Source organism: Lagopus muta, chromosome 9 (genome assembly GCF_023343835.1).
Source record: "Lagopus muta isolate bLagMut1 chromosome 9, bLagMut1 primary, whole genome shotgun sequence".
In the NCBI taxonomy this organism is placed as follows: domain Eukaryota; kingdom Metazoa; phylum Chordata; class Aves; order Galliformes; family Phasianidae; genus Lagopus; species Lagopus muta.
In genome coordinates, this window is record NC_064441.1 from 8,096,880 (window position 1) to 8,114,886 (window position 18,007).

The 18,007-nt window shown below is 61.8% G+C and overlaps 3 protein-coding genes across 3 annotated transcripts; 2 read left to right on the forward strand and 1 right to left on the reverse strand.

Annotated features, from left to right (window-relative positions):
• Positions 1-531: 531 nt before the first annotated feature.
• PSMD2 (proteasome 26S subunit ubiquitin receptor, non-ATPase 2) lies at positions 532-6,131 on the reverse strand. Its single transcript, XM_048955263.1, has 21 exons — positions 5,959-6,131; positions 5,657-5,713; positions 5,270-5,434; positions 5,015-5,136; positions 4,681-4,905; positions 4,423-4,581; positions 4,035-4,179; positions 3,772-3,832; positions 3,479-3,625; positions 3,228-3,334; positions 2,953-3,080; positions 2,789-2,876; positions 2,502-2,664; positions 2,317-2,418; positions 2,085-2,230; positions 1,827-1,910; positions 1,499-1,667; positions 1,307-1,401; positions 1,073-1,199; positions 877-995; positions 532-791 (listed from the first exon to the last, which is right to left on the reverse strand). The coding sequence occupies exons 1-21, from the start codon at positions 6,091-6,093 to the stop codon at positions 609-611; spliced, it is 2,727 nt and encodes a 908-aa protein (XP_048811220.1). The 5' UTR covers positions 6,094-6,131; the 3' UTR covers positions 532-608.
• An 828-nt stretch (positions 6,132-6,959) lies between these two features.
• On the forward strand, positions 6,960-14,014 carry ECE2 (endothelin converting enzyme 2). Its single transcript, XM_048954555.1, is given in 21 exon segments — positions 6,960-7,072; positions 8,377-8,463; positions 8,801-8,945; positions 9,081-9,296; positions 9,371-9,495; positions 9,580-9,726; positions 9,801-9,866; positions 10,019-10,207; positions 10,485-10,627; positions 10,716-10,830; positions 11,079-11,189; positions 11,366-11,464; positions 11,537-11,614; positions 11,715-11,818; positions 12,181-12,291; positions 12,408-12,475; positions 13,016-13,122; positions 13,125-13,208; positions 13,292-13,387; positions 13,489-13,563; positions 13,565-14,014. Coding segments are annotated over 21 exon segments (2,310 nt in total). The 5' UTR covers positions 6,960-7,030; the 3' UTR covers positions 13,667-14,014.
• A 134-nt stretch (positions 14,015-14,148) lies between these two features.
• On the forward strand, positions 14,149-16,806 carry LOC125697447 (mitochondrial ubiquitin ligase activator of nfkb 1-A-like). Its single transcript, XM_048954669.1, has 5 exons — positions 14,149-14,393; positions 14,554-14,692; positions 14,904-14,991; positions 15,073-15,193; positions 15,379-16,806. The coding sequence occupies exons 1-5, from the start codon at positions 14,149-14,151 to the stop codon at positions 16,058-16,060; spliced, it is 1,275 nt and encodes a 424-aa protein (XP_048810626.1). The 3' UTR covers positions 16,061-16,806.
• Positions 16,807-18,007: the final 1,201 nt, after the last annotated feature.

An 18,007-nucleotide genomic window follows, 5' to 3' on the forward strand; every position in this document is an offset into this window, starting at 1 on the left:
GCCGCTCTCGGTGCCGTCATCCCCAGCCTGGCGCGGACTACCCCCGCCTCAGCCAACTCCCCCCCGTGTCCTCGAGTAGCCTCGCGGCACCCCAGGCCCTGGCAGGGTGCCCGGCTGGCTGGCAGCAGGCACCGGGAGGCGCGGGAACAGCGAGGGCTGGGACGCGGCCAGGGCCCGCTGGGATAGCCAGCGGCGCCCTGCCATCCTCGCGAGCCCCCGGTACCCACTCCACCACGGGGTACCCAGGCCAGGGTAAGTTCTCCAGAACTCCAGAATCCCTTCATGACACCAACCCAGCTGGTTTGGAAGCAGGACAGGGTTTTCCTCTTCCCCAAAATTTTTCCCCGATGCCCCCCCCGCCGTATCCCAGAGCAATTGCAGCACCAGAGCAGCTATGAAACTATCAAAACCCCCAGGGCACTTACAGGGCATTGAGAGCCCTCCACGAGGAAGAGAGGAGCAGAATTCAAGGATAGCACAGCACCATCAGTATATGTATACTTTATTTCCTCATCTTCCCGTAACAAATAAAAAAAAAAAAAAACAATCATCCTTCCCCCCTAGCCCACACTGCCTAGCCCCAGCTCCCAAGCCCCAGTCCCCCTAGCTCAAACATCATAGTTGGGGTTCTTGCGCAGGATGACAAATCCCTCCAAGATGGGTGTCACGGGCACATGCTCTTCGGTGGCCAGCTCTGCCCGCTCACCGTGTGCCAGCAGCACAGGCGTAGTATGTGTTTGGAAGCCGGTGATGGTTTTGGGTTTCCCTGCTTGGCCCACCACATCCACAGCCTGCAGGGGAGAAGCAAAGTGAGAGAGGAGGAGATACGGGGATAGAACCCCAGCTACTCACACTGGGCTCCAGTTGCCTCCTCACCTGTCCAACCCGGACCGACACGGGCAGAGGGCGCAGCTCCTCATCAAAGGTGACCAACATGCGGGGCTGCATGGCCGCAACCAGTCCGTAGAGGACGTAGTGAGACTTGCCCAATATAACTGGAAGGGGATGAAAGCGAGAGTGTGGGTGTGGGATGGAGGGGTGCTGGGGCGGTGGCTAAGCACGCATTACTCACTGTTGCGCACATCCAGGAAGGACACGAGGACGGTCAACAGTCCAGCTACAGCCACCTGGCTCATGAGCTGGCGATCACTGTGGTAGGGGCACAGGGTGAGTGTCCCCTTGCCCAAGTGGGTCAGGCCCTGGTGTGGCACAGAAAGCATGTGAGCGTGTAGTGGGGCAGCACACGGTAGCTCCCCCATCCCACTGCCCCCCTGCCTCTTCCCAACCACAAGCGTGGGATCATCACCTGGGCTAACCGCACCATGAAGAGGTTGTTGGGGTCCTTGGCGTGGTACTGGGCGAGCTGCCGCAGCATAGCAGCCAGCCGAGCGTTATTGGTACCTGGAGAAGGCAGGGAGATTGGGACACAAGCCTTCAGAGATTGGGGCACCAGTCTTCAGGCCATCCCCTTGATTCATAAGCTGCCACCCAGGCTTACCACTGCCCACCATGCCCATGGCAAAGATGGAGTTGTAGGAGACTTCAGGGTCAGCATCATGGGAGAACTTGCTGAGGGTGTCGAGGATGTTGAGTCGGGGGTTAGAGACAGAGATGAGCGCCAGGGCCAGGGGCACAGCACGACGCAGGGTGGGCTCCCCATACCGCAGCTGCATGGAACGGGGGTAGAGAGGGAATTAAACCCCAGATGGGAGCAAGGGCACGGTGGGGCATCCACAACCCAGCTCACCAAGGCCAAGGTGTGAGAGACCTGCCCTCCTCCATCCAGGTCCCTTCCCAGCCCCACACTGTCCCCCACTGTTACTCACCAGGTGACCAAACGTGCGCAGGGCCATCTCGGCGCCGATCTCCTCACCCATGGCAATAAGTGCGATGCCCAACACTGCTACACCCTGCAGGGACACCAGTACTGAGTGCCAAGCAGGGACCACCAACCCCAAACTCAGCCTCTTACAGCCCAGCTGGACTGTAGCTGTATCCTCTGCTCCAGTGAGAGCAGAGGATACCGTCCCCACACAGGGCAGCTCCTACGTCTGGGCTGCAGGTTCCACCCCTGGTTTCCCTACTTGGTGTGCCCCCATGTCAGCAGAGCTTTCTTTCTTCTCTTTCTCCTTTTTGTCCTTCTTGTCCTTGTCCTCCTCTTTCTCCTTGGAGTCAAAGTGCTCACTGCAGATGTGCAGAAGCTGCTGTACTTTCAGGACATTCCCTGAACCTGTGGGGTCAGCAGTGAGCAAGGATGAGCAGAAGGAAGGCCAGGTCCTGCTCTCACCTCCCTCAGCCTTGGTCAGCTCAACTCACCAGCGTAAGCACAGATGTCCACCAACGTGTTGGCAAAGCTGCGGAACGGCTCCGACACAACCTCCAGTGCTGCCAGGATGGCCTCGATGGCTTCTCCCTTGCCTGTGGAGAGGCACAGAGCTCAGGATACCCAAGGTATGCTCACAATCCCAGCTTACAGGACCACCAGTGCCACCCTTCCTTACCCAAGTGGTTCAAGCCCAGGCCAAGTGGCAGCCACCGGGCATAGGTGTCCTTCAGCTCCGTCTCTGACTTCTCCATAATGGTCTGGAGGATGGTGGAGGTGACATCCCCATTGCAAGAGCCCACGGATATCATGCCACAGGCCAGGGCAGTCACACCAGCCACCTGGGGAGGGAGTCACGCTCTCAGGGCACAGTACATCACACGAGGACATGCAGAGCCCAAACCAGCCCCAGCATCTCCAGGAGCTGTCAGGGACTCGTGTGGCACACGCTGCTCTGCTCCCTACCTCCATACTGGACTTGGAGTCCCCCATCACTGGCAGCAGCAAAGTCAGTACATCCTCACGGTTGGAGCCCGCGTAAGCCAGCCCCAGCCTATGGAGAGCCCAGAAGAAAGTCAGGGATGGCTGCATCACCCCACACAGCCAGGGAGGCCAGGGCAGACCCTTACCCAAAAATGGCTCCGATCCGCATGGTGTTGCTGTTGTGGAGGACGTAGTCGGATAGCAGGGCCAGGGCAGGGTCACACTCATTCCTCACTCCTGAGTTGACGATGCCACAGGCCAGGAGGGCACCCGACTACGAGACAAAGGCACCATTATGCACCAGCCACCACATGGAGCTCCCTGCCAGCCAGTGACTCACGTCACCCCATGGGTTACACTTGCTCCCAGGACATGCTGATTGTTACCAAGTAAGCACGGGGCTGAGATCAGCGCCACTGACCTTAATATAATCTTCTGAGGAATAGAGGTATTTGTCGATCTGTGTGAGGCCCCCATCCACATCCCACAGCAGTATAGTGCCCAATGAAGCTGCAGCACTCAACATCCCTTTGGTTCCCAGGGAGAAAAGACCAAGTCAGTGTGACCAGCCTGCTGGCTGGGGACACAGCAGAACTGTACCCAACTGCCTCGCTTTCAGCAGGGCCCAAAAAGGGTCACAACCCCAAGCACGCAGACAGCTGCAGCCCTCACCATGGTCCTTGTTCTTGTATAACCATTTATTGCCATCATCGGTCAGCAGCTTGTCTTGGCCGAATGCAGCATTCACAAAGCCATTCACAAAGGAGGAGGCCAAATTCATCCGAGCTGAGTCCACTTGGGATCCACTGCCCCCAAACCCTGGGGAGGAAGATCAGAGTGAGGCAAGCCAGCCTTTCATTGCACAGGCAGGGGTGAGGCCACAGGGAAGGAGAAGCCAAAGCCCACCACAGACAATGGGGTCTGCTCTATCCAGAGACAGCCAAGGTCAAAACATCAGCTCTTACGATTATTTTCCAGGTGGGTTTTGTAAATATCATCTGGTACTTTAGGCTCCATGATGTCCAGCTACAGAGACAAGGGAAAAGGGGGTTATCTCCCCACAGACACACTACAGCAGCTGGTCTACAAAGACAGCTTCTCCAGGTCTGTCCAAGCTCATAGGGATAAGGGATCTCTCCCCAGGTCTTGCACAGAGCACAAAGCCTGGCAGCCAGAGCAAATCCCAGCCTGGAGCAGCAGAGGGATCTTTCTCCAGCACAGTGCTTACCTCTCTGGCCAAGGCCAGGAAGTTGCTGTTGAGCTGGACGTTGGACATGATCTCAGTCAGGTCCTCATACTCCTCCACATCTTCATTCAGCTCCAGGAAGACCCCATGGCGGCCCAGCATAAAGGCCATCTGCTTCTGGACAACCCTGCAGAGGGAAGAGGCTTTGAAAGCATCCAGCCCCCAAGCAGCCCTAACGCTAGCCAAACAGCAGACATATACCCCAGCCCACCCTGCTCAAGAAGCATACAAGAGCAGCCCAGAGATGACTGGCTCCTGCTCATCTTTATTTTGGGGACAACAGTCTCTGCCCAAGCCCCCAGCCACATCTGACAGTGTGAGGATCTTACTCAGCTCTGCTCCCCCCAGAGCGCAGAGAGTCTCTACTTACACATCTTTGCAGGAGGTGAAGATGTCCTCCACCAGCTCCACGTCGTTGAGCATCAGAGCCAGGCGCAGGGCTTCAGGGTAACGGTTGAACTTGCGGAAAATGCCCAGAGCACAGCGTAGGAGAGCAGAGTTCTCAGGCTCTGGGACATAGCTTACGCAGCTTTGAGGAGGAGATGCATGTGAGGATGAGCGTCATACAATGAAGCTGGGCAGCCTCAGCCCACCAGGGGACAGACAGATGCCCCTACCAGCCCCTCACCTGGTCAGGTAGAGGCACACTTTCGAGTAGGCGTTGTCATCGATGTACTTCTCCAGCATGTCCATCTGCTCAATCTCCATGAGCAGGTCACAAGCCTCATGCTCTGCATTGTGAGCCATGTTGTAAGGGACGATCTCCTTGACCAGGGTGAGGAGCGTGTCCCTCTGCGCCTTGTCAGCTTCATCAATCTCCTGCCACTCCTTGGCTACCTCCCCTGCCAGGTGCCTGCAGGGAGAAGGGGACATCACCACCACAGAAACCAGCCTCACACAGCCCCAGGGATGTGAGGCAGCTGTCCTTGTCCACCCCAAGCCCCATTCCCAGCCAGGCTCACCTGACATATTCATGCCCCCACGATGCCAGCTCCTCCTGAGAGCCCACTAGGCGGTACTTCAGACACTCACGCTCCCCACTCATGGTCATAGCCAGGACAGAAATTATGTCTGCTGCAAAGCGCTGGGGACAGAGAGCCAGAGCTTCAGACTCACAGGGGATTGAGTGCACCCCAGAAAACAGTACCCTCTCTGCCCCACAGGGGGCAAAGGCAGGGATGTGGCAAGTCACAGCCCCACAGGATGGCCGTGCTCACCTTGTTCTCCCCAGGAGCCATGTTCTCATAGATCTCCTTCAGCTTGCCATAGTGTGGTCGGAGGAACTTGAGGGGCTTAGGGACAGAGGTCATGGAGGTGGTTGAGGAACGGATCTGCCTGCGCAGCTCCTCCAGTGCCGGGCGGTAGAGAGATGTGTCCTTCTCCTGCACATGGAAGAGGTCCATCAGGAAGTGCATGAGGTGCTACTTCTGGGCTCAGTGCCCCTCCAAACACAGAACAGGGCAGTCCCCCACCCTGCGGGTCTAAAGTCAGGGCTGTGGCACAGTGAGCAGAAAGCCACCCACCGAGCACAGCTCTGAGTACCCACAGGGCTCTGGCACAGTGGATTTCCCCCCAGTTCTGCAGGTTGAGGGGCACGCACTCACCCCAAGGCGCTCCACCAGCATCTCCAGCTCATCCTGTAGCTGTTTGTCCTCCTCCGACTGCCGGGGGGGGGAAATTCGGTTAGGGGCATCCCAGCGCACGGACACCAGTGTTCCTCCTCTTAATAGCAGAGAGCCACCCGCGGGGCCCCTACCACGATGACAGTGAACGCCGGAACCCCCCAGGCTGTGTCACCACATGACGTCACGGCGGGAGCCCCTCTCCCCGGTGACGTCACGCGGCCGGAGGGAGCCCCGATGACGCCACCGCCCCCCCGTGACTCAGCTCCCCGGGCGACGCTCACCAGTTCCTGCTCCTTCTCGGGCCCCGCGGGCGGATCCCGACGGTCCCGGCCCCACAGCGGCGTGGGCTTCTCATCACCACCCGACCCCGGCCCGCCCTGCACCCGGCTCTGCCCGCCGCCGCCGCCCGCGTCCATGTTCGCTCCGCCGCACACCGGCCGCGCTCTGCGCCTGCGCCCGGCCCGCGCCCGCAGCCAATCGCAGGCCGTCGTCTTCGTGACGTCATCACATCGCGCCCGCCGGGCGTTGCCGTGGGTTGGAGTGGGCGGGGCGACGGGCGGGGCTGAGCGGGCGCTCCCCGTGTGGTGCAGCGCCGAGCGCTGACAGGCGCGGCGTGGGGCGAGGCAGTGGCGGAGATGGGACGGGATGGGGACTTGGGGACACGGGGACGGGGAGCCTAGCGGGGATCACTGCCCGCCAAGCAGTGACACGCGAGGAACCGCTGCCGGACGCGCATGACACACACACAGGCGTGCAGCACTGTGCCCGCCGGTACAGCCACCCGCCCGCTGGAACCCGGGGGTGGCGTAGCCGGGATGCACCGCTTTCCCAACCCGTGCGGCGCTGCCTGAGCCACCACTGCCGTGGGCGGCTGTGGCTGTACGTGACACCGTGCGTGACACCGTGTGGGCGGCCGTGCCGTGCGGCACGGCAGCGGTGCGGCTGTGCGTGTCCCCGGTGATGAACCCAGTGCCAGTCCCTCTGTGCGCATCGCTGTGACCGCACCCGAGCCCGGTGCGGTACCGGTGCCGGGGCTCCGCCCGTGCGCGCGGAGGGCGCTGCCCCTCGCGGTCACCTCGGCGGCGGGGCCGGGCGGAGCGGTGCCCCCGCTCCAGCCACCCCTGGGGGCGCCGGTCCCAACCGTCCCCACCCCGCGGTGCCAACGGGCCGCACCCCGCTGATCCCCAAACCCCGGCCCCTTCCCTCTGCGGCGGCTCCATCCATCCCTGCCCGGCGCCGCTCCAACTCCCGGACCTATTCCCGGTGCCGGTGCCGGGCCATGGCGGAGGCAGGCGGCGCTGCGGCGGCGGCGGGGGCCCGGCGCGGGCCGGGCGGGGAGCGGAGCTAGGCGGGATGGCCAGGATGAACGTGGCCCTGCAGGAGCTCGGACACGCCGTGAGTGTCGGCAGGGAGGGACACAGGGGACAGGATGGGGGGGGGCGCGGGGACAGCCCGCGTGCTGGGGCTGGAGAGCTGCGGGAGATGGGGAGGGCTGCGGGGGGATCCGGGGGGAAGGAGCAGGGGGGAGAAAGGGGATTGAGAGTCCGTAGGATGAGGAGGCTGGGGGAGCTCCTCACGGCGGCAAGGGGAGAGGGACAAAGGGACATCCCCGCTGGGAGAAATGGGGCAGCTCGGGTTGAACCACAGCCCCTCGCTATGCCAGAGCAGGGAGCACACCTGGAGCTTGTGGTTGCTGCCCCACAGCAAGCCCCGGGGCTGGGGGGAGGGGGCATTTCCTCCATGGATGGGGAAGGAGAAGCCCATAGGCTGGGTCCTGCCTCAGCCTCAGTGTGCCAGGAGAGATGGGGCTGGAGGTGACATGGGGCACCGCGGCAGATTGGGGCACCTAGCCTGCCCCAATCCCACATACCAGCCTGTCCAATGCCACCACCCCACAGTGATGGAACCCCCCCTGCTTAGCAACCTCCCTGGGTTCCAGTGATGGGCAGGAGAGCTGGGAGCAGGGAGCAGAGCGCTTATCCTTCCCCCCCACACACACCCCAGCATCTTCATGCCCCTGAGCACTGCAGAGAGCACTGCGCAGATGGAGGCTGAGCCGCAGCCCACCCAGGCGTTAACTCTGAAGCCTAAGGATAGTGCATACCCAGAAACTCTATACCAAAGCACCCTGCTCCTTCCTCCAGTTCAATCCCCCCCATCCCTCCCGCCTAGCTGAGCCCTTTGCAGCCTCCGTGGTAGGGAGAGTGCAAGCAGTAGGGCTGCCCCCCCCCACTCTGATGCAAAAGGGTCCCCGTCTCACCAGTGTCACTGGTCCTTTGCAACCAGCTGATGCCCCGGTGGTACCCCTGTTCCCCTGGATCCCTGCACCCTGCCCTGCATGGGTGGGGGGAAGGGGAGAGGGCTCCCAGATGTTTCAGACTAGTGCACATCTGCATGGAAAGTTCCAGGTGGGGGGGAGGGGCGAGGCAGCAGCACTAAGCAACGGTTGCCAGGAGATAGGGAGTGCATCTCCGTGGTGATATGGCACCTGTCAGCGGGGTGATGCTGCTGTTGCCATGGTGACACGCAGGGATGCTTGGGCCCCCAAGGCCCCCACCAGCATCCCGCATTGCACTCCCCAGGGTGAACCGGGGATGGGGACGGCTTCTGGGGGAGATCCTGTCCCCCCCCATGCACCTGCTGTAGGAGGCAGAGGGGGGAGTGGGGTGCAGCCCCCCAGCCTTCTTTCCCCCCCTCAGATGCCTGACTACAAGCATGCCACGCTGCAGGAGGATGAGGGGCCGGAGCCAGCGGGGGATGGCAGCGCTTCTCCTGACAGCGTGGAGGTGAGCTATGCCCCAGTCCCCCTGTTTTGCTTGGGACCCCTTTCCTGCAGCCCCAGCCTGCAGCAGGAGTGGGGCCAGGAGCCCGGCCAGCCTTGGCTGTCCCTAGATGATGTGCTGGGAGGCAGCCAAAATGCAGCAAAGAGTGTTCCCCTTCCCTGCAGCTCAAGGGGGGGTGCACCAGCATCCACAAATGGCTCATCCGCAAGGGATGCACTGGTTTCAGTGTGGCTGTTTCCAAGCTTAATCCCCATCTGGTCCCCATGCCCCACAGCCAAGCCAGGGCACCGGGGAGCAGTCTGGGGAGTCAGTGTGATTTCAGCCCCTGCCTCCTGCCCAGGTGGGGTTCCGGAAGGGGACGGGGCCGCTGCTGAGCCGCCTGGCCTCACGCTCCCAGCTGGAGCTGGTGCTCTGCACCGTCGCTGTCACACTGGCTCTGCTGCTCGGCATCACCATTGTGGCTCTGGCCATCCAGTACAGCAGAGGTAGGAGACCGCCACGCTGGGGTAGAAATGGCATCACCCCTCCTGGGGACAGCAGGTTGCTGGGTGCTGTACCCACCTCGAGGAGCAGTCCCACTCTGTTCCTCAGTTTCCCTCCCAGCATGTCTTCCCCTACAGATCCCTCCCACACCATGTGCCTGACGGATGCCTGTGTCCGGGTGGCCAGCAAGATCCTGGAGGCCCTGGACACAGACACCGACCCCTGCCAGGACTTCTACCAGTATTCATGTGGGGGCTGGATCAAAAGGAACCCACTGCCCAATGGGCGCTCCAAGTGGAGCACCTTCAACAGCATCTGGGACCAGAACCAGGCCATCATGAAGCACCTCCTTGGTGGGCATGGGGGGGTTGGAGGCTGTCTGAGGGTGCTAGCAGAAGGATTTGGGCTGAGCTGTAGTATCCTGCAGAGAACTCCAGCTTCAACTCCAGCAGCGAGGCAGAGAGGAAGACGCAGCGCTACTACCTGTCCTGCCTCAAGGAGCAGAGAATTGAGGAGCTGGGCTCCCAGCCCCTCATGGAGCTCATTGACAAGGTAAGGGCTCAGCCCTGGGGACAGTCCTGGAGCCTTCCCCACAGCACTGGGTGACAAACACCTCCTGGTGCCATTTGGTGGCAGATCGGCGGATGGAACATCACTGGCTCCTGGAACCAGAGCAGCTTCATGGAGGTGCTGAAGATGGTGTCAGGCACCTACCGAGCAACACCACTCTTCACCGTCTATGTGGGTGCAGACTCCAAGAGCTCCAACAGCAACATCATCCAGGTGGGCACTGGAGGAAGCAGACACTGGGGGCACTGGGACGTATGCGATGCCCATGCTGCCCCTCTGTCCCCAAGGTGGACCAGTCAGGGCTTTTCCTTCCATCTCGGGATTACTACCTGAACAAGACTGCCAATGAGAAGGTGAGTCCAGGAGCGCTGCAAGGAGCTGGGGGCTCAGGGACAGCGGATCCAGGGGGGCAGCAGGTCTGAGCCTTTCAGAGGTGGCATGGGGTGGCCAAACCAGTAACGCATGGGCAGAGGAGAACTGCAGATGTGTCTTGGGCTCTCACCAGGTCCTGACGGCATACCTGGACTACATGGTGGAGCTTGGCATGCTGCTGGGGGGGTCCAAGGAGCCCACCCACCTGCAGATGCAGCAGGTATTGGACTTTGAGACGCAGCTGGCCAACATCACAGTGCCACAGGCTGAGCGGCGGGATGATGAGAAGATCTACCACAAGATGAGCATCGCTGAGCTGCAGGTGGGCATGCACTCCCTGGGTCTGGGACACAAAGGGAGGTTGTGCAGTGTGGGGCCATGCTCTGCACACCCTGGGCAGCCCAGCATGCGGAGGTGCTGCAGTGCGGTGCTCACCCCGCCATCACTGGGATGTGGGGAGCTCTGTGGACATCCCTTGTCCTGCAGCTGTGGAAGCAACAAGGAGCCGCTGTTTGGGGCAGAAAACAGATTTGGAGTGGTGGGGGACATTGGAACTCCCAGGAAGAGCAGTGCAGAACCATGTCCCCATGCCCCTGCAGGTCCTTGCCCCTGCCATCGACTGGCTGGATTACCTTTCCTATGCACTGGCCCCACTGGAGCTGGCTGAGACGGAGCCCGTAGTGGTGTATGGGGACGCCTACCTTCAGCAGGTCTCTGAGCTCATCAACAGCACCGACAGGAGGTAAGCATCCCCAGGGACCCCATTTGGGCATAGGACATCCTGCATACGCTGGTCTCATGGCCACACAAAACATCCCTCTGCCCCACAGCGTCCTGAACAACTACCTGATCTGGAACCTGGTGCAGAAAACAGCCTCCAGCCTGGACCAGCGCTTTGAGACAGCCCAGGAGAGGCTTCTGGAGACACTCTATGGCACCAGGAAGGTAATGGGAGGGGGTCGGGGCCACTCTTCTCTATCCATGGTAGTACAGGGATAGTTGGGATCGTTTCTGCCCTTGGGCACCCCTTGGGATATTAAGCCCCAGATGCTGAAGAAGGATTTGGGGAACAACTTTTGGGATGCAGGATTTTACTGTGGAGCATCTCCCCACTGCCGGGGAGGAGGCAGTGAACAAGGAGGGAGGTCTGTGGCTACACTGGCATCTCCAGGGCTCTGGTCTCACTCCCACAGTCCTGCACGCCTCGCTGGCAGACCTGCATCTCGAACACAGACGACACACTGGGCTTCGCCCTGGGCTCCCTCTTCGTCAAAGCCACCTTTGACCGGGACAGCAAGGCCACTGTGAGGACACATCCCCTTCCCATCCACGAGATCTCCTGTTTTCCCCCAGATCCTGGGTAGTGGTGAAATGGGATCCCCAGTATTGGGGATAGGATGTAGGGCTCACCCATGGCCACCTGCCCAACCCATCCCTGCATGAGTGGCATGGGAAAAGCAGCATCCCCTCCTGTCCTCAGGCAGAGGAGATGATCAGTGAGATCCGGACAGCCTTTGAGGTATCCCTGGAACAGCTGGACTGGATGGATGACAAGACCAGGCAGGCTGCCAAGGAGAAGGTGGGAGATCCCCAGGAGACCCCTCTGGCATCCCCCAGCCCCATCTAACCACCAGGGCTTCTCCTCATGCAGGCAGATGCCATCTATGACATGATCGGCTTCCCAGACTTCATCCTGGACAACAAAGAGCTGGATGATGTTTATGATGGGGTAGGGGTTCACTGGGGAGGAGTCTGACACATTCACACAACCTATGGTGGGATGAAGCAGCAAGAGACAGTCCTTCCTCACCCATCCTCTTCCTCACCAGTATGAAGTCTCAGAGGACTCCTTCTTCCAGAACATGCTCAACTTCTACAACTTCTCTGCCAAAGTGATGGCTGACCAGCTGCGGAAACCTCCCAACCGTGACCAGTAAGTGGGATGGAGGGCTATGGAGTGGAGGATGTGAGCAGAGAGCAGGGGCTGAAGGTGCCCTTCATGGTGTCATGGTGGCAGCAAGTCAGCTAGAGGTGGCTTAGGGGTCGTGGGTCACTTGGACACCCCTTCCCCACAGGTGACCCCACCGTGATGGGAACAAGGGGTAGAGCACTTCAAGAGATGAGGTGGCACAGATAATTGTGGGGACTCTGGCTTTTCCCCAGGATGGATGCAGGGTCCTTTGACCATGGGGTGGGTGCCACTCCCTTGCACGGAGGACCCAAGGAGGGAGACGGCTGAGGAGTGCCCTGTGGATGCTGGGCAGAGCAGACATGTCCCTGTCTCCCATTCCCCAGGTGGAGCATGACCCCACAGACCGTCAATGCCTACTACCTGCCCACCAAGAACGGCATCGTCTTCCCCGCTGGCATCCTGCAGGCACCGTTCTACGCCCGCAACCACCCCAAGTGAGCCCGATATGGAGCTGAGGGGCAGCTCCCGGCTGGGGGGCACTCATGAGCTGGAGGGGCTGCCCAGCTGCACCCCTTTTGTACTCACTCATCTCTTTCCTGCGGGCCCATAGAGCCCTCAATTTTGGTGGTATCGGCGTGGTGATGGGGCACGAGCTGACTCATGCCTTCGATGACCAAGGTGAGAGCAACAGGAGCCTCTGTCGCTTTCCCATCCCCCTCCCAGACTCATCCCCTGGATGTGGGGAGGGGGTGCCGCTTTGCCATTCATTGCATCATGCACGCTCGTGGCCCTGGCCACTCCCCAACCCGGCTGGCTGGCTTCCCCTTCTATGTCCTGTCTCCCCAGGTGGCACCTGCTGATACCTCCCCCCGGCTTCTCTGTGCAGCTTTCGCTCCATCCGCTTGGTGAGGACACGGTGTCTGCAGCTCGGGCCGGCCCGTGGCCCCCCAACCTCATCCTCCTTTTGGGATGGGTCCCCTCTCACATCCGCTCTGCTTTGCACCTTCACCGGAGCCAGTGGGGACGAGCAGGGGCCATGGGGGAATCTGTGGTCACAGGGGATAGCAGGGGGCTCTGGAGGGGGATAAACACACTGCAGAGGCGTTGAGACACCGTGCCTCCAGAGCACACGAACCCAAGTCCCCTGACCCCATGGCGCTCGTTTTGGGGAACCCTGCAGCGAGTTTGGGGTCGCTGCCCCACGGCTCGGTCCCACAGGCCGCGAGTACGACAAGGAAGGCAACCTGCGGCCCTGGTGGCAGAACTCCTCGCTGGAGGCCTTCAAGAACCGCACGGCCTGCATGACGGAGCAGTACAGCCGCTACACACCGTGCACCGCGAGAACGTCAATGGCCGCCAGACGCTGGGAGAGAACATCGCCGACAACGGCGGGCTGAAGGCGGCCTACAACGTGAGCGGGACCGCTGGGGCGGGGGGGCGCAGCCCTCAACCTTCTCACAGTTTCACAGCGGTTTCACGGCATCCATCCCACAGGCGTACAAATCCTGGCTGCAGAAGAACGGAGAGGAGAAGCGGCTCCCGGCCCTGGGGCTCACCAACCACCAGCTCTTCTTCGTGGGCTTTGCGCAAGTACGGCTCCGTGCCCTTCAACCCCCCCCACCCCCCCGTGCAGCGCTTCCGTGCCCACGAGGGGGGGTTTTCCCGTCCCTACAGCCGTTCCCCTCCCCCAGGTGTGGTGCTCGGTGCGGACACCCGAGAGCTCGCACGAAGGGCTGGTGACCGACCCGCACAGCCCCGACAAGTACCCGCGTCATCGGCACCCTCAGCAACTCGCGGGACTTCGTGCAGCACTTCGGCTGCCCGCTGGGCTCGCCCATGAACCCCGGCAAGCACTGTGAGGTGTGGTAGGGACGGGGACCCCCGCTCTGGAGGCGCCCCAGCTCTGCCCCCCGCCCCGCTCGTGCCAGGGACGCGTCCCCGGGCTGTGCGGATGCAGGCCGGGAGCCGCCCGGTCCCGCCGCCCCTGCGCTCCCTCCCGCCCCGGCTTGGCTCCCCCATCCCTGCCCGCCGGGCCCGGCCGCGGGCACTGGTGCCTTCCGCTGCGGGTGGCTCTCGCTGACTTTACTGAACGATTAAATGCAGTTTCCACCTATGCCAACATCTCCGGGTTCTTCGTGGGGGCCGCAACGCGAGGAACCGGGGCGCTAATGCCATGCGCGGACCGCTTCGGCCGCGACGGCAGGGAAAATGGTGGCCGTGGCGCTGAGCACCGGCACGGGCGGCAGCGCGACGCGCAATGCTCGCCGGGACTTGTAGGCACTTGTAGGCCTCGCGGCGAGTGACGCGAGCTCTCGCGGGGGAACGACGGGAGCTGTAGTTTGACGCGAGGGATGATGGGAGGCGTAGTTCCGGACCCCGCCGACCCGGCCGCCGCGCTGCGCTGGCTGCACTACATCTCCCAGCAGGCAGCGCGGCAGGGCCTGGGTCTGGGTTTAGGTTCCTCGAGGGGCGGCGGGGCCGGGTCGGGCCGGGGTGAGCGGCGGCGGCGGCGGCGCTGGACCGGGGGGCTGAGGCCGAGCCGGGGGGCTGGGCTCGGGCTGGGAGCTCCGGGTCTGCCGGGGAGCTCCAGGCATCGGTGAGGCCCTGGGTGCTGGGCCCGGGCCGGGTGCAGGATGAGGAAGGAATGCAGGCCGCGGGCCGAGTGCGGTGCTCAGGCCCCAGCGTTGCGGGTGCTGAGCTGACCCCCGGTCACAGGACGTCCCCAGCGCCGCCCCAGCCACGTGCTCACCTTGCAGAGCTGCTGCCCCAGCCCGTGCCATGGATGCGCCGCCCATCACTCCCGTGGAGCTGCTGTGCCTGGGCTCCAGCCTCGCTTTCTCCGGCCTCTTCTACTACCTGTACAAGAAGAAAGCCCGAGTTGTGGCACGCATACAGGTAGCCTGTCTCACTGTGGCCTCCCCCGCCTGCTGTCCCTGCCCCATTGTCCAGTCCAGACCTGGTGTCCCCTGCTGATGTCTATGCCCTCCATCGGTGTCATGATGCCTTGCACCAGGCAGGTCACATCCTGCCAAATGCCATGCACAAACCCTGCACTGCCAGCCCATCTGCCTGTGCCTGCATTCATGCTCAGACCCTACTCTTCCAGGAGGCCCCAAAGCTCCAGGTTGATGACAGTTTACCAACGCTGGTGTCTGCAGCCAATGGGAGATGCCTGCCTTATGTTGCTCTGGAAGGTAAGGTGTCCCCATGGCCACATGCTGGGGACAGGGAGCAGGTTCTTCTCCTTTGGCAGTGATACATCCATTTGTCCTCAGGCATTGTGCTGCCAGCCAAGGCTGCACTGTCCAGCCATTACCACGGGGGGATGCAGGGTGTGATCCAGAAGTTGCTTCTGAAAGAGCATCGACTGATCTGGAACAGCTTAGCACGGAGCTGGTGAGCAACAGAGGGGACATCGGGGCCAGGCTTGCACCGGCAGGTCCAGACCCCAGCCTCTGGGGACACCTGAGAGGCAGAAAGCAGCTTGCTTGCAGACTCCAGTCCTTACCCCCAGTTCAGCCCTAGCAGCTCAGGTTTCTTTCACGTTCTCCACATCTCAGTGCTGTGCTCTCTGCTTGCAGGACTGAGAGTGAGCGGGTGCTCTCAGAGCAGGTCTACACTGTCCCCTTCTTGCTGGCCTCCCCGGATGCTGAGGCAGTGACACAGGTGAGCGTGGAGAGCCCACTGCGAGCCGTCTGCCTGCCCCTGGAGATGGTGTACGAGCGCTTCCAGCAGCCAGCCCATGGCTTCCGCGACCTGCTGGGCCACTACTTGAGTGGGGAGAAACCCAAAGGCATTCTTGAGACAGAGGAGATGCTGCGGGTGGGGGCCGGGCTGACAGGCATCGGGGAGCTGGCCCTGCACCCTGACGGCTCCCTGCACCTCCAGCCACCAGCGCGGGAGGGCGAGTATTTCTTGTGCCTGGGGGACTGGCAGACGGTGCTGGCCGAGCTGGAGTCAGCCAGAGGGTTCTGGAAGGGGGCAGCTATGTTGTGTGCCATGGTGGGGCTGGCTGTCCTCCTGCACATCCTGTGCCGTGCCATCCGCCACAAACACCAGGACAAGGAGCCAGAGGTGGAGGAGGACAGCGACGAGGGGCTGGAGGACTCCTGTGTGGTTTGCCTTTCCCGGCCCCGTGAGTGTGTCCTCCTGGGCTGTGGCCACATCTGCTGCTGCTTCCGCTGCTTCCAAGCCTTGCCCACTCGTCTCTGCCCCATCTGCCGGGGGCCCATTGACCGCGTTGTGCCCCTGTACCAGGCCTGAGAGCACTGGGGGGAGGGCGGCAGAGCTGTGCCAACCAAGCCTGGCGTGAAGCTTGTAGAAATCTCAGCTGTCCCCTGGCGTGCAGCTGGATGGTTCCTGCTGGGGAGGGAGGGGTCCTGGCTTACCCCTGTCTATTCTGGGGTAGGGCTGAGGGGATTTACAGCCCAGTCATCCTGTTTGCCCCTTTCTCTGCCCAAGTCACACCTCCACCCCTCACATGAGAGCATGGGGTCAGTGTACTCCTAGTGCCTGACACGAGGAGAGGAGGCCCTGCGCCATTCTGGATCTATTGTCTGAGTCCTGAACGCTCCCCCCCTTCCCTCCCCTCCCTGCAGTGTGGCTTTTTTTCCTTATTTTGCTTTTCTGATGTGTGGTTTAGCCTGTGGATAAATGACAGGACAGAAGGGAGATCCCAGGGCTGGTGAGACACAGCTGGGGAAAAGGGGGGGGGGGGTACAGAAACCACCCAGAGCCACCACTGTGTCACACCCTGGCACCAGCATTCCCCTATCATGTGCCTACACAGCAGACCCTGTGGGGGCTGAAAAATTCCCTTGCTTCTCTGGCACCTGGGCAGGGAAATGGGGACAGCATGGGCTGCGGCATCCTGCTGTCCCTCACCACAGCCTCTCCAGAGCTGAAGGACAGCCCCGAGGCAGCCTCCAGCACCCGCTGAGCCCCGTGCACCCGCCCTGGAGCCAGCGCAGGAGTGACGCGTGGTTGTTTGTCATTGATAAAGCTGAGGAGCCAAGCACAGCCTCGCGTTTTCCTTTGCGTCGTTACAGTAGGGCTGGGAAATGCCACCATCCCCTCCCAACCCAGCTGGGCAGGGGACCCCTGACTGTGGTACATCCTTTGGGACAGCCCCAAAAGCTGCAAGGATGGGGAGAAGAAGGGGGGAGGAGGGGTGCTGTTACCAAGGCAACTATGCTCTTCCGGTCTCCATAGCAACTGCTCCCCTGGACCGCTCCCCATCACTGCCTGCTGTTGCCCAGGCAACCCACGGGCTCTCCCAGCTCTTGCAGCTTTGGGGCACCTGGAATTTGGGGTGGGAGTGATGCTGGCAGCCTGACAGCAGTGTGTGAGTATGGAGTTCTGTGCCCCCTTCCCCGGTGCAGCTGTCCCATCACTCCTGGTTTGGAGTCAGGCACTCACTTGGGGCAGAGGCGTTGTCCCCAGGGCCCACTGCCAGCTGCGATGCCCCCAGAACACCCAGCTGAACCTCCAGGGACTGCATGCATCGTTGAAGTGAGGAAGTTTCCTCACCTTTCCCCACATTCTCTCACCCCAGTCTCTCCCCCTCACCAGTATGGCCGCGCTGCAGAGTGAGCAGTGGGGACCGAGTCCCCTGCACCAGCCGGTTGTCCCCCCCGCAGCAGGAGGGATTTCGGGAAGGAGATAAATACCAGATGGGAGAGGGCTGGGCTGCCAGGAACGCGTTCCCCTCGTGCCAAGAGCTGCTGGCGCGAGTGGGTGCGTGGGCTGGGAGGTGTCTGCTCACCCGGAGACTGCTCTCCTCGCTCCTGGGGCTGAGCCAGGGGCGGGCAGAGGGGTCCACAGCCACCCTGGCTGAAGCCCCATAGCACTGAGGGTACAGAAGGAAGGGGACGTGTCCCGCTGCACCCCTGTCCCTGCAGGCACACAGAGAGGTACAGGCACTCTTCCCGCCACCCTGTGCTCCCAGAAAAGCCACCAGCCCCACAGCCACTCAGACCCTGCAGCACAGCCCAGAGCGGTGCCGGGCAGCACCAACGATTCAACCCCTCAGCACCAGCCAGAGCCCAGCAATGCCAACTGCCCTGCGTGGGGCTGCCGTGCCCATGGCCCTGGGTGAACCCACTACACATCCCCACCATCACCCTGGGGATGTTTATTTTGGGGACACATGCAGAGAACACAGTGATGAGCCACATTCCCATCCCACAGCACTCGAGAAGATCAGGGTGT